Source organism: Cygnus olor, chromosome Z (assembly GCF_009769625.2).
Source record: "Cygnus olor isolate bCygOlo1 chromosome Z, bCygOlo1.pri.v2, whole genome shotgun sequence".
Classification (NCBI taxonomy): domain Eukaryota; kingdom Metazoa; phylum Chordata; class Aves; order Anseriformes; family Anatidae; genus Cygnus; species Cygnus olor.
In genome coordinates this window covers 80668169-80694591 of record NC_049198.1, presented here as the reverse complement: position 1 = coordinate 80694591, position 26423 = coordinate 80668169, and the positions used below count along the sequence as shown (strand labels likewise).

The 26423-nt window shown below is 37.5% G+C and overlaps 1 protein-coding gene across 4 annotated transcripts in view; it reads right to left on the bottom strand.

The window, feature by feature from the left end:
• The window catches only part of CAST (calpastatin), a 65670-nt gene that overhangs the window by 1613 nt on the left and 37634 nt on the right, over nucleotides 1-26423 (bottom strand). For all 4 annotated transcript variants that reach the window (XM_040541743.1, XM_040541745.1, XM_040541744.1 and 1 more), the window contains 23 exons: nucleotides 26283-26402; nucleotides 24572-24679; nucleotides 24011-24112; nucleotides 23432-23512; nucleotides 23279-23332; nucleotides 22584-22679; nucleotides 22325-22414; nucleotides 21629-21730; nucleotides 20423-20506; nucleotides 19615-19662; nucleotides 17485-17589; nucleotides 17095-17196; nucleotides 13021-13122; nucleotides 11886-11969; nucleotides 11041-11088; nucleotides 10828-10923; nucleotides 10156-10254; nucleotides 8918-9019; nucleotides 6486-6578; nucleotides 5568-5621; nucleotides 5014-5103; nucleotides 1999-2073; nucleotides 708-774 (listed from right to left, as the gene is read on the bottom strand). In XM_040541743.1, coding sequence (XP_040397677.1) covers nucleotides 724-774; nucleotides 1999-2073; nucleotides 5014-5103; nucleotides 5568-5621; nucleotides 6486-6578; nucleotides 8918-9019; nucleotides 10156-10254; nucleotides 10828-10923; nucleotides 11041-11088; nucleotides 11886-11969; nucleotides 13021-13122; nucleotides 17095-17196; nucleotides 17485-17589; nucleotides 19615-19662; nucleotides 20423-20506; nucleotides 21629-21730; nucleotides 22325-22414; nucleotides 22584-22679; nucleotides 23279-23332; nucleotides 23432-23512; nucleotides 24011-24112; nucleotides 24572-24679; nucleotides 26283-26402 — 1986 coding nt within the window. In that variant the 3' untranslated portion in view covers nucleotides 708-723. The remainder of the gene's footprint in view (nucleotides 1-707; nucleotides 775-1998; nucleotides 2074-5013; nucleotides 5104-5567; nucleotides 5622-6485; nucleotides 6579-8917; nucleotides 9020-10155; nucleotides 10255-10827; nucleotides 10924-11040; nucleotides 11089-11885; nucleotides 11970-13020; nucleotides 13123-17094; nucleotides 17197-17484; nucleotides 17590-19614; nucleotides 19663-20422; nucleotides 20507-21628; nucleotides 21731-22324; nucleotides 22415-22583; nucleotides 22680-23278; nucleotides 23333-23431; nucleotides 23513-24010; nucleotides 24113-24571; nucleotides 24680-26282; nucleotides 26403-26423) is intronic.

The window sequence follows — 26423 nt, the reverse complement described above, 5'->3', positions numbered from 1 at the left end:
TGGAGACATACTCTGGGTGTGCCTTTAGCTTTCTCCTGCACACCCCATTAAACTCGCTTGCCTAAAGGACTTGTATCAGGCATCACAGTGTGGTTACGACGATACTTTCATGAACTAAAGATGATGAGGAAAGACTAATTACTTGCATTACAGGTGTGATCAAGCTGAACAGAAAGAAGTACACAGTGGCAGTGGAACATGTACACTGAACAAGGCTGTATTTGTGCCAGGAAAGAACACTGAAACCTGCTATACCTGTCAGCATAGCTGTGAGCTTTTTTTTTTTTTTTTTAAAATGTGTTCTGGATGCTGTTCCAAAATTAGTCTGGTGGAGACATAATCTCACTGTCCTAAAGACAAAAACAACCAGTTGAAATGAGCTTGGTCTATATAAATTCTATGTAAAAGGTCTTATTAGGGAAGCAGTATGCAATGGTTTGTAATTCTTAAAATTACATCTCGTTAAATAAATTTAGCTACAGAAGGTAATTTTGTACAAACTGTACGGACAAAGGATGAAAAAAATAGTAAGGCCTTTTCTGCATAGGATTATGTATTGAAGTTCGAAGTCATTCCAAGTGTTTTCTGTAAGAGTTTCTCTACACACATCTTGGTTTCAGTTAAGGCTGTTATAAAATTTAACTTTAGTAACACTAGCGAGAGTTATCTTTATGGTAGCTCAGAGAACAGATAAGAAGAAATCTCACCCAGTAACGTTAACGTTTAGCTTGTTTTCTGCTTCTCAGATTTGCTGCTGGAGGACCGTCCCTTTGCCTACAGAAGAGCAAGAGAAGTAAGAGATAGTAAGAAACTAAACTAAGCTTAAATCTGAAATAAAACAGTGACAGATAACATCAGAAATTATAGTTCAGATGTAAATACAATCTGCATTTGAAATACAGATGGTTCAAAAAGAGTATTTGTAACTTCTATGGTATATATTCGTTTTTCCTCTGTCACTTTATTTCAAATAACAAGATCCATGGCTGACCTCTTCATTCCCTATCTCTCAACTTCTTTTTATGCATTTAAGTAATCCAGTCACTACGAAGAACCTTAAAAAAAAACAATACATCCTTCTGAAGAGGAGTTAAAGACCTTCCAATTTTAAACTGAAAACTGTAAGACACTTCGGTTACTACACAAAAGTAAGTAATGGCCAGTCCACAGTAAACAAAAATCCCATCACTTAAAGTTTATAAAACAAAATTTCCAGGATAGATGTTACCATCTGATTCAGACATGTATGTGCACATATTCTATGAAAGAACAACTTGATGTAAAAAGTTTCATCCTTACCTAAATCCAACCCCCTTTTTTTTTTTTTTTTTAATATAGAAACAACTGCTTTCCTTTTCCCATAGATTCATTCCGTGTAATTACAAATATATGTAAGCTTTAATTTCATTCATTTTTTTTAAATAAATTATAAGAACTTGAGTAAAGGACATGTAGTTGAAAGAATACATTTTAATAACTTTCAGAATTCTGTTATTTGAAATTGACAAGATACTCCAGTATTAGCATTTTACGTTTATGCTTATTATATACACAGAGAGCACCTCTTGTGCTGAGTGCAGAGCATTGGGTTTTAGAAATCAAAAAGATGAAGAAATGGAAAGAGGTGAGAAACCACTGTAGAATAAAGAGATAAATGAGAGAAGTGATAGGGATCCAGAGGCAGTTATAGTGAAGTCCGAGTTTTAGATAGCAAATACGGGAATAAGCATTCTGTGGAACATACACTGATCCCACTGTACAAGAACGTATTCAGTTCAAAATAATGATGGTTTTAGTCCTGATTTATCCAAAATCTCCCTTGAAATAGACAGGTGCTTCTCTCTTATGTGCACGCTTACATAAATGTCTCAAATGGGACATAGTGCTCATAATTCTCCCCAGAGTGCTATTATGTTATATAAATCTAAATTTCACGTTTGTCTTTCACAATTATAGTGTATGTTAACACTGACTGTTCATATTTTAATATATTTCTACCGTTTTAGGATCCTTGGGTTTTCTTTCATCCTTAGGTGCTGGTTTAGTGGTGATGGTTTCCTTTCCACTTTTGTCCTACACTCCAAAGAAAAAAATAATTACAGTTACAAACAGATCGGATAATTGATGACTCCTACTCGGACATTTGTCATAACACATTATTTTTAATGTATGGATATAAGATGCGTACATACAACTACTGTCTTAATCCACATGAAACTGGAATTTGGATCCTTGTTGAATACTGTCCCACAGGTGCCGTGTGACAGCACTCAGGATCACCTGCTCCGTAACCTGCCCTGATACCGACGTCAGACTGACAGGCCTGTAATTCCCTGGAAAGTCCTTCCAGCCCCAGGCACATCTGTCAGCCTCCAGTCAACTAGGGCCTCCCTTGCTAGCCAGAGCTGCTGGTAAATTAGTGACTTAATAATAAAAGTGACTTGGTGCGTACTTCAACCATCTCCTTCAGTACCCTTGGGTGAATCCCATTCAGCCCCATGTACTTTGGATTGTTCAGAACGTGTAGGAGGTACCTTGCAGTTTCCCATGGGATTACAGGGGCTCCATCTCACTCCCCATCACAACCTTCCAACTCCCAGGGTTGGTACCCTGAGAATCATTGGCCTTACTAATAAAGACTGAGGCAAAAAAGGCATCAATTACCTTATCCTTTTCCTCATCTTTCATCACTATGTTTCCCCTCACATCCAACAAAGGATGGAAATTCTACTCAGTCTTCCTTTTGCTGGTAATGTATTTATAAAAGCATTTTGGCTGTCTTTTACTGCAGTAGCCAACCTGAATTCTAGGTGAGCTTTACTTCTTCTGTTTGTCTCTCTGCACAACTTAGCAACAGCTCTGCAACTCTCCTAACTTGCCTGCCTTCTTTCAGGGTCCACAAACTCTTTTTTCTTCCTGAGCTCGTTAAGAAGCTCTGTTCAGCCAGGCTGGTCTTCTCCCCTGCTGGCTCAACTATTGGCACACTGGGACGGCCAGTTCCTGTGTATTTTACTTTGTTCTCGAAAAAGGTCCATCCTTCCTGGACTCCATTGCCTTTCAGAACCACCTTCCCATGGGGGATTAGTTAGTCCTCAATAAGCTGTCTCAGGATTCAGTGTCAAGGTAAACTCTTGGGAATTCCTTCCCCTCTCGAGGAGAAGGTTAACAGAACACATTGCGGGAGAGTTGATACGAACAAACCAATTTCTTCCAGTCCTCAAATACTCCTAGGCAGCAACACTTCAACACTTGTAGTAAGTCCTTTAGTTACATTCTTTGTAATACGTGGGCACCCTGGGGAAGGCTGGAATCCCCACCAACCATAAGATAAAAAACGTACATTCTTCTATGGGGACTGGATGACTATGCAAACTTTTGTCACTCTGCAGTGATCAGGAGAGATATTTAGAAACAGCTACTTTCTCCCAGGAGTTAAATCTGATTTGAACTTTTCATTTCAAGGCTTCTTCCTCCCCTTTATCCTACCCTGAGGAAACAAACTCAAGCACAGAGGCACAGATGATTATAAGCAACATTTTAAGTATGAACAAACTTATAATACACTCTTAGTAAGTAGGTACACTAGTAACTAGTGTAAGCTTAGGATGCTAATGCAGAATTTCACTTGGGAACTGGTTATGTTTCCACGGCTCTGTCTGTCCAAGAGATTTAGTTTTTCACTACTAATAGACTGGCTTGCTCAAAGTTATATTAAATTCAAGCTTTATTTGTCTTGTGATTTTATTTTATTTTTTATTTTATTTTTTATTTTTGCTTGCAGGAAGCAGGCAAGTCACTACTGCAGGAAAAAGGCAGGGATGGACAGGAAGAGGTTAGTAGCAGATTAGAGACAACTGCAGCTGGTTTAACCATCTGGGTACAAAATTTCACCATTCAAAAAATTTTTCACCATTCCCTCTGCCGGGAGGTGAGGGACCAGTGCCTAGGATAGAACATGTCACATACAATGTAAGAGAACAAATGGCTAAAAAGAGGTGGTTACTGGTTCTTAACTACAGTTTGAGCACTTGTGGAAAACAAGGAGTCCAGGACTTTAGCTCCAACATCCCACCAACTGCCCCAGAAGACACCCCTACCAAGGAGTCTTGTAAGATAACTGTAGATTCCTCCCCTGTGACAACAGGCACAGTGGATGTCTCACAGCCATTCAAGTCATCTCCAAATGCAAATAGCAAATACCAGCAAGTAGCAAAAGTAGCAAAAAAAAAGTAGCAAAAAAAAAGTAGCAAAAGTAGCAAATACCAGGTTAAGGATGATGGAGAGCAAGCAGAAAATAAGCCTCACAGTCTTGCATCTTATCTAACAAATCTCAGTCTCCTTCATACTCTTTTCCAGCACAACCATCCTTTCTCACATCTCTATCAACTATAGTACCATCCTTATGTTGGCGGACCTCCAAATTCATGCAGCTACCACTGCTACCTCACTTCATATAGGCTCACATTTACAGCACTTCTCTGGGAAAAGTCTGACAGGTATTTAAGATGATTCTATGACAAATACTACATTTCTCATTACAAAACCTCTTCAGTCCATTCCTTCATCTTTCTTGTTGGTGCTACAATTTTCCCTAACATACCTAAAACTCTTTTCTAATCCTAGCATTTCTCTGAAAACCGTCTTGAACTGTTTCTCATTTCCAGCCTACAACCATTGCTAGATAGTGCATGCCTTATTAAACACAGATTTCTCTACATCTTTTTTCTGACACTTGAATCTATACAAAACATGTTAATCAGAATTCTCTGCTTAAATCACTTCTCCAAGCTTGTCTTACTTCTCTAAAGGACACCAAATACCACAAGCCTGCCTTCTTCCTTTAGTACTCAGGAAGACACAAACTTCCTTTATAATAGTAAGACAATCATTAAATTTTGACAGCACCTTCCAAAGAGTATATCTCTAAACCTAAACTGAGCTACAGCAAATAAAACTTTTACTAAGTAGTGGAAAACTATTTATTTTGCAAGTTATTAGCAGAAAATGTCCTACCTTTGAGTGCTGTGGTGTGGCAGGAGCATTTGCACAAGTATCAAAGTCACCTGATAGAGCATCGATAGCCGCAGACTCATCTGTAGGCTTCTGCAATAATGTTAATTCTGAAGTCATACAATATGCACTACTTTCTGACAGCTGAATTAATGTTTCAGGCATTTAAGACTGGCTTAATTATCCTTTTATTTAAATACATAGATATCTTAGCTCTAAACATATGTCAGAACAGAGACATCTATATTTGATGTTTCCAAACTACACAATTTCTTTGAATATTGGACATTTGCATTAATAGCATAGTTGCCCATTTATTACGGATAGTTACTTTTAAGAAAAGTTTTACTGTGTACACCTATTTTTAGTAGGTAAAAAAAAATTACTATTACCTATTTGAGTAGGTAAAAAAAGTTTTACTATTACCTACTGCATTCAATAGCATTTATGCGAGTTTGCAATAATGCAAACTTAAAGCCTCCAATTGACACTGCTTCAAAAAAAAAGATCAGAGCACACAACAAACTAACACAAAACAAAAAGAGAAGAAATTTTACCTTTTGTTCTTTGTGTTTCAAAGCATCCTTTGGAGTTGGCTTTACAGGTTTACCCTTGGAAATAATAAAGATTTTATTCTCATTTTGATCTGGTCAGATTAGTTTTATGATATATCATGTGCTTTTACACATATTAAATAGGGAGTTTTCAGATCACCATGAAAGTTGAACCATTCCGTACTCATTTCTTTATTACTTAAGCTGTGTGTTCAAGCCAGTTCACAACATATTTTCATGCTCTGTTACTTGACTATGCGTGTAATTTTGTCTGTCTTTGTAGTCTACTGGAAAAATAGTTTCTTGATCTAGAAATGACCGAATCACTGTCAGAGTGGTCACTCATTACAGTGAATGTCAGTTCCACAGGGCTTCAGGTGTATACCGTGAAGGTTATACTTGTATATATTCTTTGTCCTTAAACATGAAGCTGCTTGGAAGGAATAGGCATTTTTAACTATAGTTTGCAAGTAGCTCCTGTTTGTGGGAGAATATAAACCAAGCTTCTTAAAGGGTGACACCCTTTTTTTGTTTACCTAGTTTTCTGGAACACCTAAGAAAATGAGACAGTATAACTGAAACCTGTACTGCCATATCTCCATCATGTTGACTGCTATTAGGTGGTTAAAATGACTAATCTGTTCAGTGTCCAATTGTAAAAAGTTAAAAAAAACAACACATACACACCTTAGGTTGTTTTTGTTTGCCTTTTTTTTTTTTAATCAAATGCATGCACGGATATATACAGCTTCTCTAAGAACAGAATATTTGTGTGTTGAACCTTAATAAATATAGCACACACGCTTACTCCCTTACCCAGTTTCGCTGTTCTCCCTGTAATTCCACAGAAAGACTGGCACATATGCACAAACTTCTAGTGTTGCAGTGAGGTAATTAAAAATTAATAGAGTTTTTCCTTACCTGGTCACCTGACTCCAGAAGTTCTCGGTAGTCAGGTGGGATAGTATCATCTCTTTCTCCAAGTTTGTCTCTGTGTTCAGATTTAGACTTTTCCTGAAAGCATTTAATTTTAAACAACTTTAATACTTAGCTCTTTTGTTGCTTTGAGGTTTTAATATGGAACTGTATACTTAACGCATAGGTAGTTCTATATTGTGCATCATTTAACAGTTTGACAAATATGGTATTTGCCCAATTAGTTTGACAAATGTTAGAAACATTAGAAAACAGTAAGTTGGAGTGTTCATTATAAAAATTTATGAGGACAGCTGCCTTTTTTGAATTTAAAATTTCAAAACTACTGGAAAAAAGACCCATATGTTCATTTCACCATGAAGTGTGTTTCATGCCTGAAAGTTTTAAGATTACTAGCTCTCAACAGGTGCAGACATTTAGCAAGTTAAACATGTATATATGCAGCAGCATCCCAACATAACGAAAAGAGTTATGTCAAATTTCAGAATGGAACATAATAGTTCAGTTGGAAGGGACCTTCAAAGATCAAGTCCAACTGCCTGACCACTTCAGGGCTGTCCAAAAGTTAAGCATATTAATGAGGTAATTGCCTAAACACCTCTTGAACACTGACATGCATGGGGCAGCAATGACCTCTCTAGGAAGCCTGTTCCAGCGTCTGACAACAGTAAATAAATTTTTCCTGATGTCTGGTCTGAACCCCCTGCTGGCGCAGCTCTTTGCCATTCCCAGGCATCCTCCCATCAGGGAGCAGAGATGGGCACCTCCCTCTGTGCTTCCTCTGCTCACGACGTTGTAGAGTGCAACAAGATTGCCTCTTGGCCTTCCTTGCTCCAGACAAACCAAGTGTCTGTGGCCTTTCTTAACAGCACATTCTTTCCATACGTTTTTACCAGCTTTGCTGCCCTCCACAGGATGTTTTCCAGTACCTTAACATCCTTTTCATACTGTGGAGCCCAGAGCTGCACACAATACTCAAGGCGAGGCAGCACCAACACTAAACATAGTGGGACAATAACCTCTTCTGACTGGATGGATACACTGTGCATAGTGCACCTCCGTTTCAGGTTCTGCTCTTCAAGAATGTGACTAAAAGGAGTCAATCTGTACTATCACACAGAATCTCAGCCATGCACCGAGGTTTTAAAACAAAGCTTATATTCTTGTAATACCTGAGCCATGCATCTGTGTACCTTTATAGCATAACCCAGAGCACTTGCCCACACAACATCTGGCCTATGCTTCTTATCAGGCTTAGGAGCCAGAGTCATTTTCAAATACAACATAACTACAAGACACGACACCGAAAGCTCCAAAAAAACACATCAAGGTTGGAAGCGGTTCCACTAAGCTTATTTTTTCATCTATAATTCTTCGAGCTTTGTCAAGTATACCATCCCGAATACAACAGCTGGTTTAGATGCAAATAGGTTTTTAAGCATAGGGTTGAAGAATATTTTTTGTATTTGTAAATGCAGGCATATTAAGGAACTCTTCTTTCTTTCTGAAAAAATGCAATCTGGTATGAACATTTTCTATGCCTTAAAAAAAAAAAAAACACATGAAAGCTGAGCTTTTACATCTCCATTACCGCTGAAGCACAGGAGTTGCAGAAGTCTCAAATATCAAGCACTCACCACCTTCCTATGACAAGGGACAACACTAACCAGACTGTAACCTTCATTAGGCAGCCAATCACCACCACGCTGGGGCCTCATCTTAGATTACAAACCTCCTAATTTCCATCCTAAATTTATTCATGGACAGCATATGGTGATTTTACCCCACTAACAATCCTTTAAGTATTTCAGTTTACAGTTTACTGTAACTGTCATTATTACGCAGAGATGCATGTGATTTCCTTATTAGCAGAAAGGCTTTTACACAATTATATGAAAAAAGACGGAATGGAGACCAAATGAAGTCAAATCAATCAGAAACAAGCAAGCAGAAAAACAAAACTGATTAAATGAACATGTCCATTGATGAACTTGATGCATGTTGGGTTATAAAAGTCAATTAAGTTTGACAAAAAGAAAGCCACAAAATTATTTTAGAAACAAATGTCAGAGAAAAAACTTGAAAAATAATGACAATAAAAGGCACTGAAGTCAAATTACTGCAAATTTCCTGTAATATTTCAGCAATTACCTCCAAATGTCTGAAGTGTACAATTCAACATTTTTCACAAAAATCACAAAAAAAAACCACAAAAAATGGTTAATTTGTCTACATGGCAACATCAGAGTGTTTTTTTCCTAGTAACCTCCCTCCTGCATCTGAAAATCACAAGCCATGTACCCATACGAGTATATAAGAAGTATTTCAATAATCTATATTATTAAAAAATCTTTAAGAAATAAGGTAAATATCTCAACTGTTTTCAGCCAGCAAAATTTCAGAATGTTTTTTGTTACCTTTACTTTATCCACAACTGGTTTGTTCTCATCAGGGTCAGGTTCTCTCTGTCCCAAGGAATCAGACAAGAGATCCAAGGCTTCATCCATCTCTTTTCCTCCCTAATAAAGTATAAATACGTTTGTGAAAGCAAATCTGCTGTGAGAATATTTTTTCAAACTAATATAAATACTAACTAATGAACGAACAACTTCAGTGAACAATTGTCAGCTCTTCCTTTCTAATTGCAATGTAGTAATAACGAAAGATATCTGAATATTTAGACTTACAGAGAACATAATTTGAAGTAGGGGTTACAGAATTGATTTGAATGGCTTTGTTTTGTTACAAAACGGAACTAATGAGAACAGTTAAAATACTGTGTTTTTTTTTTGTAGCTGTTATTCATTTTGCAAACATCATTATCACTGCAGATTAGTTGCTAAGCATGTGTAAATCTGAATTACAACTTATTAACATTTTATCTTCACAATATATACGGTCTTTTGCTAATTCACAGTACTTTTGTTCAAACACTGCTGAGAAAAAAAATCTTTACTGTGGCAGGTGGGAGGAGCTTTAAATTTCCTTTTCAAAACACTAGAGGGAGCTCTCATTGCACAAATCAAGATGGAAAAAAGTACAGACATGCAACATTACTGCTCAATGGAACTAAATAAAAATGGTATTAAGAGGAGGCCATAGAACTGCTTGTGCCTTCATTGACCTTGAATTCCTTTATTTTCAGGCTTAAAAGATGACTTCACCACTATGATGATGACTACTCTATTATTATTTGCAATGTTGTTATTATCTAACTAAAAAAAGAATGATGTGGCTCACTTAAAAGCCCAAGCCTAAAAATGAAACCACTTGCACATAGCTAACTAACTGCATCTACCCATAGAAATGAAATGCACAAATCCGCTAATGTCCTCTGTAATTCTGGAGGAATCAGCACAGGACTGGGCACCTCCTTTTCCAAGTGCAGGCAAGGAGTTTTCAAAAGCAGCCTGAAATACAACATTAAGCGATATTAAGACGAAATGGACAGAACAGTCTTAACATTCTGTTGTCGATGAAGAATCAATAAAACCTCAAACTTTTTTTCTCCAGAGGAAACATGTTCTTTCCCCTCAATAACCAGTATTTACAATAAATCATTTAACTTTACAACAACCTATATTTGTGCAACTGTCCTAATCACACTCTCTTCAATCTTTCTTTGAAATAAGTATCTAGAGAAAATGCTGCTTACTGATGTGGAAGGTAGAGAAGCTGCTGAGTGCACTGAGGAAACTGTAGCAGCAGAGATAACATCTGAGGAAGCGTCAGGCTTTTTACCCTCCTTGGTTTTCTGAAACAAGACACAGCATTGTTACTAATAGAGAGGACTAAGAGGAAAAATATTTATCAAATTCCATGCATTTGAAATGCAATGCCTGCACAGTTTATTTCAAGGACTTTATTTTACTTTGAAGCTCAACTTATTTCAGATTGAAACCCCTTCCTGAGAAGCACAGTGCAGGTGTTTTGCATCTCAGTTTGTTCGTGTTCAGTCTTGCATCTCAACTACTGAGTCAAACCCTGGCATAGCTAAGTCAAAGACAAGTTTTGTAGAACTTCAGTGGAACTAAGATTTCACCAAGACCATCTACATCTCTAAGTAACATTTTTAAAAGTTCAAGCACTACATAGGCAAGCAACTGGTAAAAAGATATGACACCTTATTTACCTAGGTGTGTGTTGTTTTTTTTTTTAAGCTATTATTATTACAGTCCTGCTCTCTGTCCTATTATTTCATTGCAACAAAATTAAAAAAATATATTTATTCAAGAAAGTTTATGTAAAATTTAAGGGAAACTCAAAAACGTCAGGGTTACTGAAATTACATGAAAATAGAACATCTTCAGAAAACAAATATACTCACCTTTTTTACACTTGGTGCAGGTAGTGGTGCAGATTGTGCTGGAGAACAGGAAAAACCTCTCGTCAAACCCTCTAACAAATCATTTTCACTCATCGGCTATCATTGAAAAGAGAAAAAAAATGTCATCAGGTAACAGTATATCCCCATTTTAAAACTAATGAATGAAGCATTCCAAATACATATATATTCACTTTTTTTTTTTTTTTTTTTTACCTGGAACTCTTTTCCAGGTTTTAGTGGCAGTGGTTTTCCATCTCTATCCTAGAAAAGAAAAATCCTCTTGCATTAATCCAAGTAGTCCTTAAATGACCATGCAATATGAGAACTCTGAGAGAACTGACTTAATAACAGATAACACTATATACAAGGAATAAGAAATGATCTAACCAGTAACCTCTAGCATTTTCTACTGTTATCCAAAGTGTCATTTAAAAAAAAAAAAAAAGCTCCTGTAACTTAAAAACATAATGACCGCTTAAAAGCAATGCAGTGTGTTGGATTCTGAGCTTCCCTATTTTGTGCTTCAACTGCCATGGAAGTAGCGGAATTAAATAAAAACCCCACCTTCCAGTTTATAGCAATATTGCTGGACACAGAGTCCAGGAAGGCCATGTCTTTTCACATTGGCATCTATGGCAGGCGTTGTGCAAGTCCTGGCTATAACTAAGTAACCCATTTATGTCAAGTGAGTTATATGGTGATGTCTGTAAAAATACCAACTTGAAGCTTGTTGGTTTGCCTTTTTATTTTCTAAACAGCAGCTTTAACTAATCACTATTTATCAAATTCTACAGCACAAAAAATAATGAAAGACTCAGTGAACTAATCTCAGACAAAATTACTCATACGTAGGTACTTGCATTTGAACCATTTCTGTGCCTCTGTAGGCATCTAATGACAGATGTCAGATATTCAGGAACTACAAAACACCATTTTTATATACCATAAAAATGCCTGAAGTAAACAAACATTTCAAAATGAAAGAGTTCCAGTTTCAACCATGTACACTGAAGAATGAAAGGTGTTTAAGGACTAAAATAGCATAGTAAATAAATTACTTTTGCATCTGTTAATCTGTACTCTGGAGGAATTGTTTCTTCATCTTCCCCCAGTTTTTTGTGTTCTTCCTGCTTGTTTTTCTCCTTTTAAGGCAAAATAAAAATAGTATGAATAAAAACCAAATAACCACATCGCAACAGAAACGCATAAGCAAGCTTTCAGTGTCTTCATTCTACCGATTCCAATTAATCTAATTCAGTCCCACTGCCAAGTGAAAAAAATTCACAGAAATTCAGAGAGCCTTCTTGAAAAAGGCTTCATTTCTCTTTGTGTTTCTTCCTGCATTTGGTGGGACTAGATCCACCTATTACAATGAAGACCAACAGAGTTAAGACAAGCACAGGCCAATGGCAAAATAGCAGTGTACCTCTGAGCCATAATTCTTGATTTTATTTCAAATGCATTCAACAGCTACCTGGATTGGCATTCAAAGAAAGCCTAAGCAAAGAATGCAGTAGCCAGATCCATAAAGGACTCCTCCCCATACAAGTTACATTGGAAGATGATCAGTAAAAAAAAAAAAAAAAAAAAAAAAAAGGTAATGAAGCTAACTTTGAGAACTTCTTATTGACACAGTTCCAGCATACTATCAAGTCCTTTCTTTGTGGCTACACTCAATAATTTGAGTAAAAGATAAAAAAAATAAAAAATATTAGATTGTGGCTACAAACAGCATTCCTTTATACAGAGTATGCATATTCCTGTGATGTACTTTAGGCTCCATGTTAAAATAACAAGACCAGTGACAAAAAACAAGTTTTATATGCTATTCTTAATTTAAAGAACTTATCATAAACATGTTTCCTGTTGAAAATGGACTAAATTACACACTAGCTCTGATGTGTGTGTTAATTTCTGTATTGTTTCAGCAGTAGGATGCTAAGCAAATTTGGTTTCCAGAAGCTGAGGGAAGATAATGTAGTAGAGTACTGTTATGGGCACAAAGATTAAGAAAACGTACTTACTATTCAAATCCTACTAGTATTTCCTAAATAGAATACAACTGGTTTCACAAGTACATTTTGTTTTTAAAAAGTGACAATGTTATATCCAACTTCTTTAGCCTGTGGAAATACAGTAATGCTGAAGATAAGTACATCAACAGGGTATTTTTGAGATCTGATTATTTTCTACCTTAACTTTGTCCACAGCAGGTTTCTCTTCTTCTGGATCAGGCTTCTTCTTTGCTAGGCTACTGGACAAGGCTTCCAGTGCTTCATCTGTCACATGACCAACCTACAAGAGTATCAATACAGTAAAATATAATTCTTAGCCTGGAATTCAGCTGCAGATGAAGAAACTTGTTTATACACTACAACTGACAGCCACGCATTACTAGAAATAAAATCTGATAAGTAAACTAAAAATCTATAATGCTTCCCTTCCCAGTTGTGTCCACATACATGGGACCTGCTGAGTTCAAGGTGTTTATAACTCAATCACTGGATTTAGTACAAGAGCATGAATTTAGTCTTTTAACTATTGGATTTTTATGCCTCTATTCAATTTATTGTATTAGAGATTGTATTAGATCATTTTATCTGTACACATGATTAACTTTATTAAAATGAAGACTAATAGCAGTGTTCTGGGTTTTAAGATGTACTTTGTTAATCGGCTTCTCCAAACATCCCTGTTGATAAATATAAATCCTGATCTTTTAATACCGTCATTATTTTTTTTCAGGGTTTTCAGAGTCTAGGACAAGTTGTTGAAACATACTAATACCATTAGAGAAGGAATTAAGAGTTTCTCTGATTCCCATGCCTACTTTGCAGTCAACTCTATGAAGACATTCTTCTGTCTCCTGGCTTTGAAACTGCAAGAAAATTCTTAATTTCCATCCTGCTTCGCTGGTCTGTAAGTCCTCTGGCTAGCTTCCACACTTGCCTGCCCTCAGAAATGCTGTACTATATTCAACTCATCACACTTTCCCATATTCTTCTGAGAGCTAAAACTTGGCTACCATACCATCAGTGACCAAATCAGCTAGAAAAGATAAGGATGAGGATTCTGAAGATGTTGGTAGAGGAAAGACAAAAACAAATTTAGTTTAGAAAAGTTATTCTGATGTCAGTTTTCTGTCTTCTAATGGCAAGTTTGGGATAACAAAAAATAAGAATTATTATCAGTGCTTTGATTTGATATGTAAAGCTTTGAAGGACAGAATGCTGGTAGGCTTGTTAAATTGTGCTTAATGCCCAGCTTTCTCAGTATCTGCTTTGTCTGCATTTGTCTTAAACATGCTTTAAGCAGTTTTTCTGGCATTCCTTTTTAATAATTAAAAATTGCATGTTTTAGGTTAGAATTGTATTCTGTAAATGTCTGGCTGAGAAGTCTTGTAATTCATAAATGTCACATCATTTTTTCCCCGAGGAAGAACATTAGAAAAAGCTCCATTAAGCAGGGAATGACCTCTGTTATTTTTTTTGTGTTCGGTTTAATGTTTCCACTTTTTCTACTGTTTTTATATCTCATACATATGTAATATATACTTACAGTGTCTTTTGAGACTCCTGTGGTGTGGCTTGGTAGCTGCTCAGTAGCAGCTAATTCTAGTTTTCATTCCTGATTCAGATTTCAATTAAGTGTCTTAATTTATTCAAGTATTAAAAATTTTGAAACTTATGTAAAAAGTTACACTATGCATCAGTGTAAAGTCATCACTTCTCAGGAAGAGTAGTCAGGCATTGGAACGGGATGGGTTGCCCAGGGAAGTGGCAGAGTCACCATCCCTGGGGGGTGTTTAAGGAAAGGTTGGACTTGGTGCTTTGGAACATGGTTCAGTGGGTGATATTGCTGGTAGGAGGATGGTTGGACCAGATTATCTTGGAGGTCTTTTCCAACCTTAATGATTCTATGATTCTGTGTAAAGGAACACTGATCAGTGTCTCCTCTGTAAATAGAGTTCTCCTTTCCAGAGATCCACTGACAGCTAAAATGTTCCAAAGGGTCATTTTTTTGTCCAGTTTTTAATCACCTTGTCAGGGATCTGCTCAATAGAGTACCATGGGAGAAGTCTTGGAGGACAGAGGGGCCTGCCCAAGAAAGCTGTTTGATATTCAAGGATATTCACCTACTCCAAGCTCAGGAGTGATGCATCCCAACACAGAAGAAGTCAGGCAACAATGCCAGGATGCCTCCACAGATGAACAAGGAGCTCCTGGCCAAACTAAAGCAGAAAAAGGAGATCTACAGAGGGTGAAAGAAAGGACACGTAGCCTGGGAGGGATCCAGACACACTGTCCAAATAGCTGGGAATCAGGTTAGGAAAGCTAGAGCACTGACAGAATTACATCTGGAAAGGGACATCAAGTGCAAGAAAGGCTTCTGTAGGTACCTCAGTGATAAAAGGAAAACAAGGGGAAAAAGTGAGCCCTCTGCTGAAGGGAACAGGAAACCTGGTTACCCGTGATACAGAGAAAGCTGAGGTACTCGATGACTTTTTTCCCCTCAGTCTTCACTGGCAAGTGCTCCAGTCACACAGCCAAGTAACAGAAGGCAAAGGCAGGGATTGAGAGAACAAAGAACTGCCCACTGTAGGAAAAGATCAGGTTCGAGACCATCTAAGGAACCTGAAGGTGCACAAATCAATGGGACCTGAGGAACTGGCAGATGTAGCTGCTAAGGCGCTGTCCGTCATATTTGAGAAATCGTGGCAGTCCGGTGAAGTTCCCACTGAATGGAAGAGGAGAAACATAACCCCCACTTTTTAAAACGGGAAAGAAGGAGACCCGTGGAACTACAGGGCAGTCAGACTCATCTCTGAGCCAAGCAAGATCATGGACCAAATCCTCCTGGAAACTCTGCTAAGGCACATGGACAATAAGGAGGTGAGGGATGATAGTCAATGTGGCTTCACTAAAGGCAGATCGTGCCTGACAAAGCTGGTGGCCGTCTATGATGGGATTACATAATTGGTGGATAGGGGAAAAGCAAGTGACATCATCTACCTGGACTTGTGCAAAGCATTTGGCACTGTCCTGCACAATATCCTCACCTCTCAATTGGAGAGACATGGATTTCATGGATGGACCACTCAGTGGGTAAGGAATTGGCTGGATGGACACACTCAAGTTGCGGTCAATGGTTCAATGTACAGCTGGAGACCAGTGATGAGTGGTGTTCCTGAGGGGTCAGTATTGGGAGTAGCACTACTTAACAACTTTGTCGGAGACCCTCATAATGTTTACAGACTTTATGTGTGTGCGTGGCACAGTCAACACGCTGGAGGGAAGGGATGTCATCCAGGAGAACCTTGACAAGTCAGGGAGGTGGGCTTGCGTGAAACTCATGGGGTTCAACAAGACCAACTGCAAGGTCCTGCATCTGGGCTGAGGCAATCCCAAGCACAAATACAGGCTGGGCAGAGGATGGATTGAGAGCAGCCCTGAGGAGAAGGACCTGAGGGTGTTGGTTGATGAGAAGCTCACCATGAGCCAGCAATGTGCGCTTGCAGCTCAGAAAGCCAACCATACCCTAGGCTGCACCAACAGCAGCATGGCCAGCAGGGTGATGGTGGGGATTGCCCCCCTTTGCTCTACTCTCATGAGACCCCACCTGGAGCCTTGCATTCACCTCTGGTCCCCAGCACAAGGAGGGCACAGAAGTATTATAACGAGTCCAGAGGAGGCCATAAGGATGATTAAGGGCTGGAGCACCTCTCCTACAAAGACAGGCTGAGATAGTTGGGGTTGGTCAGCCTGCAGAAAAAAAGAATCCCGAGAGACCTTATAGTTAGCCTTCTGGTACCTAAAAGGGGGCTAAAGAAAAGGCAAGAAAGAGGGATTCTTTATCAGGGAGTGATAAACTGAAAGAGGGTAGGTTTAGATTAGGTATAAGGAAGAAATTATTGACTCTGAGGGTGGTGAGGCCCTGACCCAGGCTGCCCAGAGAAGCTGTGGATGCCCCATCACTGGCAGTGCCCAAGACCAGGCTGGATGGGGTTTTGGGCAACCTGGTTTGGTGGGAGGTTTCCCTTCCCGTGGCAGGGGGTTGGGACTGGGTGCTCTGTCAGCTCCCTTCCAACCCAAACCATTCTATTATTCTATGATTCTATTGTAGTTTTGAAAGCACCCATCCTTCATGACTCAACTCTACTGAGGAAGAGTATGTAATCCTGAAATACCCATCTTGACAATATGCTATACCGTTGCATAAATGAAGCACTGAGTTTTCCTTTAGCTCCCGCTGAGACTAACTACTCACTGATGACACAGATGCTGGAGCTGAAGACTGCACAGTGCAGGCTGTGGCACGAGGGACTACTTCATCCTTTGTAGTCTTTGCAGACTCAGGAGCTGACGATTTCTGAAACATAACAGTTGCACTGCATTTTACTGAATATGCTCAGAAACCCCAAATATACCTGTTTTTTTTTTTTGGTTTGTTTTAATTACAGTACGAAATAATGAAAAAAAATCTGAATTTAAAGACAGTTATCATTCTGTTAAGAACTAAATTACAAGCAGAGTTGTTATAATGCACTGAAAGCAACAGGAAAGAAAACAAAATATTTTTTCTTGAATGAACAGTAGCATTATCCAGCTGTAAAAAAGTTGTCAGAGTCAGGATTTTATGTGAACTAGAGAGACATACTTTGGATGTGCTACTGGACTTCATTGGTTTGGATTGTTCTGCAGGCTGTGCAGGGCAGGCAAAGTCTTTTGAAAATTCATCAACAAGGTCAGATTCACTCAAAGGCTGCAAAAAAGGACATATGTGTTATGCGTGACTCGCTGTCTATTTTTAAGGTATTTTTCCAAGAATTATACTTCAACTTTTAGGAAAGCAAACAAACTTTTGTAGCCTGCACTCAAATAACCTTTCACAGTCACATCCAACAACATGAATTTCACAGAGCACAGAACTATATATATATATATATATATATATTTTTCCAAAATGAGTCAGTTGCTTTGTTATTAAAAGCCAATATAATGTAGAGAACATTACACTCAAAATTTAGAGAATATTATGTTCAATACTGTTTACTGGGCTACTGAAAATGAAAATGTAACCTCCTAATTAGAAAAAAAAAGAATAATAATGTTTACTGGCTAATATTTACTATAACAACATCATGTTGTTACAACACTTCAAGTATAAATTTTATAGGTACAGGAAAGCAGCAGCATCAGGTTCTGATTCTCCTTTTTTCCCCCAGCATAAGTACAGTTCCCTTAGAGGGAACTTTTCTTACAAAAGTAATCCCACTACATGTGCTTAAGGGTATGCAAAATAGAGACCCAAATTACTAGAAGCTTCAGCTGAAATCAAGAAGGAATAAGAACTTTGCATTCCTATGGAATTGAGAAAGAGATAGGAAGCGATTGAAGATTTGTCAGCTAGTGACATTTTTATTATTTTTTCTGCTTTTGGTTTCAGAGATCTACATTACCGATGACACCATAGAAATACTGGCAAACAACTTGCTGAGAACTGCCTTCTTCAAATTATAAATAGTGAGATAGCACAGAAAACAATAGTGCAAGATAGATACTCCTGTCATTCACTTACAGACCAAATACTCAGTGATATTTGTGTCTCAGACTGATAGGGGTAGAAGAGCAAAGGAATACTTATTCTTCTGCTAACCCCTTCATTCTTTTGCCATAAGACCTCATGATTCTGAGCTTACCTCCTGTTTTGCTTTGGCTCTGAACCTCAGTCAAACTATCAACCAACCTCCTTTAACTCCTACCATGCTCTTTTGTAACTTTTCTTTCTTGCCATCTTTTGTCTTATGCTCCCTGTGAAACAAGAGGACTTGTCTCCTAACATTAGTATCTGGTTCCCTCAATGCATAGCTGCTCTTTTTTTTCCTTACGATATGTTTGGCAGATGGTCCTCTGTGCAGCTCTCAAACATCAACTAATCAGACTGCTGAATGTCTATGATGTGACAGACACAAATTATACACACAATACACATTAGACACAATAGAGACAAAGTCTTTTTGTCACCACCTTTGCATTCCTCCATACTTCAAGCTTGAATAACACATTTCTGTTACAAATGCACTGTTACATTCTCAGTCAGATTGGTCCTGACCTTCACACTCATTTTAGCTAACTGTACTTTTCCAATTTTAGCCCAGATATTTTGGCAGCACTCCTTAATTCACAGTATTTCATTTCTTTTCTTTTCAGTTCCTTTTCTTTTCCTATTTTTTTTGCTTTCTTCCTGTGTATTTTCAAGTAACCTTTAAGCTTTTATTTTAATCTGTTCAATCTATTTTGCACATTCTAGGCCACGATGGAGATTATTCTTATGAAATCCAAGTTGTTCCCTGTGATTAGGAAAATGACTGCAATATTTTTTTCCTTCTTTCCAATTGTATTACTTTACATCTGATGATTAACTGTCAAGAAAACAGACTTTCCTGCCTCAACTCTCTCTCTGTCCTTCAACAGCTTCAATGTACTTCTACAGGATACCCTAAACAAATCCTTTGATACAGCTTTTCTTTGTGTTAGCAGTCATTTCCATAATTCTGTAACGTCTTAGTAATCTCTAAATCCTTTTCTATGATCTCTTCATTCACAGTCGGTGAATTTCCGTAAAAACAGCTTCCACTTCACCCTTCAGATTAGCATGTTTTATGCAATGAAGTAAACACACAAACAGATTAAGAGACTTACATAATGGCACAGAGAGAAGTGATGACAGAGGGGGGAGAAAACAGGGTATCTATTCACACTCCTACAGTATTGTCAGTTTTCTAACCTTAGGTTTTTCTTCAGGCTTTGGCAATATTGGTTTTCCATCTTTATCCTAGAAGTGAAGAAAGTATGTATTAGAACAATGGAAAAATGTCAGTAAGAGGTGTCATACTCATCATAATCAGTAACAAAATAATAAATGAGAGACACCAGATGGAATCAGTGACATAGTAACAGGCATTCACCTAAACAAATGGAATTGTTACATCATCAGGTGAGCAGATTTAAAAACAAACCAAAACAAAAAATTAATGCCAATACAGTACAAATGGGCCAAGAAACTGAAAAAAAAAGTGTTCATTCCTATCAGTATCACTATGCAGTAGAAAAACTCTATAGTAAAACAGCAGAAACTAATCCAGTAGAAAAGCAAGCTCTGAATGTAAAAGACAATCTTTCGTGCTTATACTAATAGTGGGTTAAAACTATGTCTATAGTTGGGCAGTCGTGAAACCTCTAACTGAGGGGTAAAACTGCTCCATTCACACAGCTCCACCAGGCACAGTTTATATGTCAATCTTGTTAACGTCAATTATACTAACAACCATCACAAAAACTTCGAATTCTGCAAGTGAAACTGAACTACGCAGAAAAACATCTCAGCTCTACTGTCAGTTAGCTTAACCCTGAATAAATCTTCCTCATAAAGGAAGGGAATGAAACTAGAGACACAAGAATCACCAAGAGGGTAAAGCCATTGGTTGAATACTACTACTGCTTGTTTTCCCCATGTTTTTTCCCTGTCTGTGACCAAGGAAAGTGTCAGAGGTAGCTGCACTATTTACAAAGCAATGGAGATTAGAAAAACATACCAACTCCGGTGTTAGCCTGTATTCTGGAGGTATTGTATCATCACGTTCTCCTGCCTTTTTTTCTTTTTTCTCTCTAGCTTTTGCCTGAAAAAATAGAAAGAACAAAAATATTTAGTGAAATGAAAAATTACAATTCACTCAACATCACTATCAAGATTGCTCAGCCTAATGTTTAAAGAAGTATTAGCAAGATAAAATTATTCCATACATCAAGATATTCAAATTCCTCAATTTACTCCTATCAAATTTCTGTGGTAAAAGAATTATGGCTTAAGAATTAATGCCATAAACAAACTTTTTTTTTTTTTAATTTCTTCAGTTCTGCTCAGAACTGTCACTTCGTGGCCAGTACTTTTAGACTTTTCAGGATGTTCAAAGTTCTTAGGTTTCCCTGGATTACATCACTCTGACTATACAAGCTATAATTCTGTATTTTTCCATCAGTGCTTCTTAAACCTTCTTCATTAAGCAATGCATTCACTAAGACATCTGAAGGCCCAAACTGACCAAATCTGCAACACAACATCATGAACTTTTGTGTCAAAATTGAACTTCAATACCTTTTTTTTTTTAAAGCAGCAACTGATTTTCTACTATTTCCTTGTCATTTGCCTGCTTTGAGTTGTAAGTGAAGACAGGAGAATGTAAGTGAGATTAGTAGGGTTACAAGCAGAGTCTGAAAAACTGAATTAAAAGGCAAAGTTTAATGTGCAAACATAATGCTACTGTTGAAATCTTACTGTAGAAGAAAAACAAAAGACTGAGAAGACACAGCAAAAGGCAACATCCAAATTACAAAGGCAATAGTATTTAGTGGCAAAAGGAGAACATCTGCTGTTAAAAAGACACAAAGGTTAATTTAAAAAAAAAAACACAATCAAATGTGTGCAGGGAAAAAAAAGATTAATATAAATTGTACCCAGTGTGAAAGGTATATGTATTTATGTCTATATAACAAAAAATGAAATAGTTTAATACTCCAGACTGTCCTACTATATTCTATTCTACTTGTATCCACTTGGGATTTTGTAATTTCTTATTTTCCTAATCATACTAGACTCAGACATTCCTTAGGCTTTTGATATGGAAGTTGCTTTGTCATTATGTTACACACTTGTACAGTACCTAAGAAAAAGGAACTATGATTCCATGGGAGATTCTGAAAGCCGTTGAAAAAAAAAAAAAAAGAAAAAAGAAAGATTATACCTCTGACACTTCTACAATAGTGGTAACATCTTCAGGTTCAGGTTCAGGTTCAGGTCCACCAATAGTATCCATAAGAGCTTCCATTGCATCCTCTTTCATTTCCTGCATTAAGAAAATACGAGAATCATGTTGTTATTTCTTTAAATTGACACAGACCTTAATATACATATATTTTTCATGGTGTGTATGAAAGAAACAGCAAGCACAACACCGGTCTTCTCTACTTGGCTTCATTTGATTGTAACATCACATTGCAGCATATGGTATATTTTGTGATAAGCTCAGCACAGTCAAATCAAAACATTTTCCCTTGGGGATGGGGCAGTATAACTCTTTCTAGAGTGGTAAAATGAATGGTTTGTAAAATACAAGAAAATGAAACCACGTTCAGGTTTTAAACAACCTCACAAAAACACGTTTTACTCCTCTACTGTCTCCAGACAAAACAACAACAGTTACTCTGCAGAGGAATGGAGAGGAGAATTATCTGACCCATCAAGATTTGATCTTCAAAATGCTGTACAGTTTGAGCAATCACATTTCCTATTATTCCCATACCTTCTGGCCTAAACGGGATTTTTAACTGAAAATGAAGATGACAAGCATCTTTCCAAGATCAGACACACACACATATGACATGTTTGTAAAGTGAAATTGTAATTAGAAGTTAACTGGTCAAAAGATAGACCTCTATACCTCTTTTGATTTTTTCTTCTCAGGAGGAACCGAAGTCTTGATTGAGCTTGCTGTTTGCGCTTGTATGGTTTCTCCTTCCTTACTCTGTTTCTTTTACATAAGAATAAAATGAAACAAATTTAACTACAGGCATATTTGCAAAAATAAAAGGAGGGGAAAACTGTCAACATTCTTTTAAATTCAAGTAAAATGTTAAGATAATAATGGAAACATTTCACTGTGATAAAAGCTTTCATGGCCAAAAAAAAAGAATCAATACCTCTGTTAGACTTGTCTTCTTTTCCTCAGCAGAAGGAGTACTACAGGTAAAGTCAGATGACAGGGCATCTGCAAGCTCATCATCTGTCATTGGTTTCTGAAGAAGAAATTGCAAACTAGGTTATGATTATTGATGCTCAAATATTGAAGTTGTCAAACTCAGTTTAAAATCTGAATATGTTCCATGGTTACTCACGTAATATTTTCCCTCAGTTGTTCAATCATTTTTCAGACATGTTTTTATTTTTATATGTTGAACATACAGTCAAATTAAACTGGCTAACAGAATAATCTTGCTAAGCGCAGAAACTGAAGTACTTTTTACTAAAAAGATTACTAGGAGATTCTTGTATGCACAGCTACTATCTCCTACCTATGTTATTATTATGCCCACTATTTCCTCCCTTTGTTATTATTATGCCAAATACCTCTATAAGCATTTATTTATTTGACTTGATTCTGTTTCTGTCAGTATCATTAGAGTTCCTACCTCTTTATGTAGAAAAACAAAAAAACACACATCACCACCTTGTGCCCAGTCTATTAGTTTTATCAATATCTATGTTATCTGGCAGCCCACAGCCCTCTCCTACTTCATGGAATTTTTGGAAGACATGCAACACTTTAATTTTCCAAGGAATCCAATGATGATTGGGTTATTTTCACCCTGCAATACAAAATAATAAAAAGTCTTACTTCAGATTGCTCATCTGCTTTTAGTGGGCCTCCATCTTTGCCATCTCCTTTGCTCTAAAAGGATAATTACTTTTGTAATTAATGGGAAACAAAAACATACAAAAAGAAAGAAAGCAAGGACAAAGAATTGTTTTATTTTATTAATTCACTAACCTTCAGCAGTTCAACATACTTTGGAGGGAGACTACCTTCTCGTTTTCCCATTTCTTCTAAGTATCTTGAAGAAATATCTTCCTTTGAAAAGAATGCACACAATGTTTTTGTACTCCTGTTTATAGAAATTAAGTTCTAATGTAGAGCTATGTCTGAGTACTGTATTAAGCACGTAACCTCAACCCCCCTTTTGTTACTTTCCCATTCCAGCTCAGAAAAGTATGCGTTCTTCCCCAAATTCTTAATGTTTTACTCTTTTGCAAGTAGATATGACAGCTCCTAGGTTCTTTAACGCACTCCTACACCTCCATTACTGCCTTCTGTAAATCTGCTACATACCATGCTTGCAAGTCAATTCAAAAAAGCAACTTTGCTGACACTTAACCATTTCCTACTGTGATATATACATAATTACACCATTTCTGTATTACTGAAAACCACTAAAATGCAACTGTTCAAGCTTTATTTTACCTCTTAGCAGATCAAAGAGACAATTACTGGGTCAATGTAATAGCAAACAACTATAGACATATCTGAGAGATGAATCTTCTAAAAAATAAAATTAAAAAAGGAAAATACCGTAACTTCTGGACCAGTGTAAACTGGGCTAGTAGGCTCATCTTCTTCAGGTCCACCTAGTGTATCTATTAGACTGTCTAGTGCTGACTCATCCATACCAGTCTGAAAAATAAGCAGAGTGTTATAAAAGGTATCATTCTGTGGAAAGAAAAACAAAACCTGAATCATCTGGTGAATCTACTGAAAATTCCTGGAAACTAGACCAGAAGATTTGAGCAGGTCCAGCACTTGCGAAATTTTTCAGCAAGAACTGTTCTTAAACTCATTTCGCAGTGTCAGTAACAAGATCATTTCTATTTATGTGGCAGCTGATGTAGAAATATAACTCAAGATGGAATTAGTTTTATACTACATGTGTTAAAAATGATTCTAAAGAAATCCTATCTGATAAAAAGGAAATAACATGCCACTAGCTGGTTACCAATTCTTTCAGGTAGTCCTTTTACCACCATAAATACTTCAGCAGTTACCTTTTTTTCCTGAAACATGAACGTTTCTTTTCTGAAACATTCCCTGAGGTCAATACAGGGGAAGCATTTATCTGGAATTGTATTTACCAACCTCAGTGCTTGGCTTATCAGCTGCAGTAACTGCACTCGCAACAGCACCTGCGCCAACAGCACGTGCATCAGCTGCACCACCTGCTGCGGATGTCTTTTCAGACTTCGGCTGGAGAAATAAGAGAAAATGTAAGAGATCACTTGATGTGATAATATATGTGAACTTTCATTAAAAATTCTGGAGAAAACACAAAGTTAAACAGAGATGTTTTACTCAGTCATGTAGATCTACTGTTCCTCTTCATCTACACTTTGAATAAAAAACATAAGTTAGTTCTACATACTGGGTAGGTCTGGAGGGGTCTGGAAGCTGGGTAACTGCAGTCTGCATGATGATACTAGCCTAAAATGTTAAATTCAGAGATTGCACCTATTTTTTTGGACTCAGCAACTAGTTAATACACCCACACAGCGTCAAGATGCTTCAGCGGAATGAGCTTACTGTCCACCTGCAGTACGACATAGATGCACTGTTTCCAATGTGACCTTGCATGCAAAAAGCATTCAATTTTAAGACTGAACTTTACCTCTTTTACTTTGCCAGCAAAAGAAATTAGCAGTGCAAAACGATCATGAGGAAAACTTTCATTTACATCTAGAAGGTAGTCCTCAATACACCATTAAAACCAGCAGCAAATACTGCTCAAATAAGTAGAGTGTAAACTGCCTACTATTACTTCAGAGAGTTAGGTGACAGAGAAACATCAATAGAGAATACAGACTTCTGCATTAGTGACATTCACATTTACAAAAGAAAAAATAAAAGAAAAAACACTATGTTGTAGTAGAGCTGCAGGAGTTCTTCACAGTATTCTGGCATTGTCACCCTGTCTGGTGATACGCAGGCCAGAAGACCAAAAGATGCAGATCCTGACTCTACCATACATTTTTGCTCCAGCAGTTTCACCACTTGCCCCTCTGAAGTGATCCCCCCCAAACTTTTTCCCCAACCTTTGTCTTCCTACCCTCCTCCCAACCTTGCAGTCATGGGGTATGGGCTGTCCTACTGTAAACAGATAACCTGCTGACCTCTGCATTTGGAGCAAATGCTACTACTAGAAGCATGTCTGAAACTGCATAGGTAAAGCAGTTCCACGCTGGCAGTGCTAAAAAAAACAAAGCATTCACGTGACTGACCAGTCCCTTCTGCTCACCTTCAGTAGTGAAGGGGCAGGGGAAAAAAATTATGAGGAACCAATCACCCCCATGTAGCTGCATGGAATCTGCAAAAAGCTTGCATGAATGATAGAGGAGCCTTAAGTACGTTAACATACAGGAAAAGGCCTAAACAGGGCCACAGCTGTAATAATCTTCGCATTGCTTGCTTGAATAAAAGCCACAGTGTACTAGGCAGTATGATGCCAGATGCATGTCAGGATCGCCAAACAACTAGCACAAACTACCAACACTATCTAGCTTTGCAGCCAATCCTTATCAATTACCACTACCACGTGTTAGCTGGATTCAGTATATTCAGGGTGTTAATTTGTGTGTAGAATTTAAAGTTTCAGAAATTCCAAATTTTAGACCAGCACAAGAGGTTTGTAATGTGCACTTTTAAACACAAGACAGGTTCTGAGTTCTTCTACATTTTGACTTTTGGGGGCTCAGTCTTGCTTGGCAATACTTAGCATAAGAATCCATCTTGATGTGCATTTCTAACCTTTACAGTAACATAAATAATAAAAATTGGATTGCTACTTTTACTATACCTGTGCTGCCTCTCTGGAGGTTGTTTGTGAAGGCTGCTCAGCTTGACTTGTAGCTACCTCCTTTCCTGTATTAGTTGGTTTAGAAGCTGTTATCACAGAAGGCGTGACTTGTCCTTTTGCCTGTAGAGAGATAACTTAATA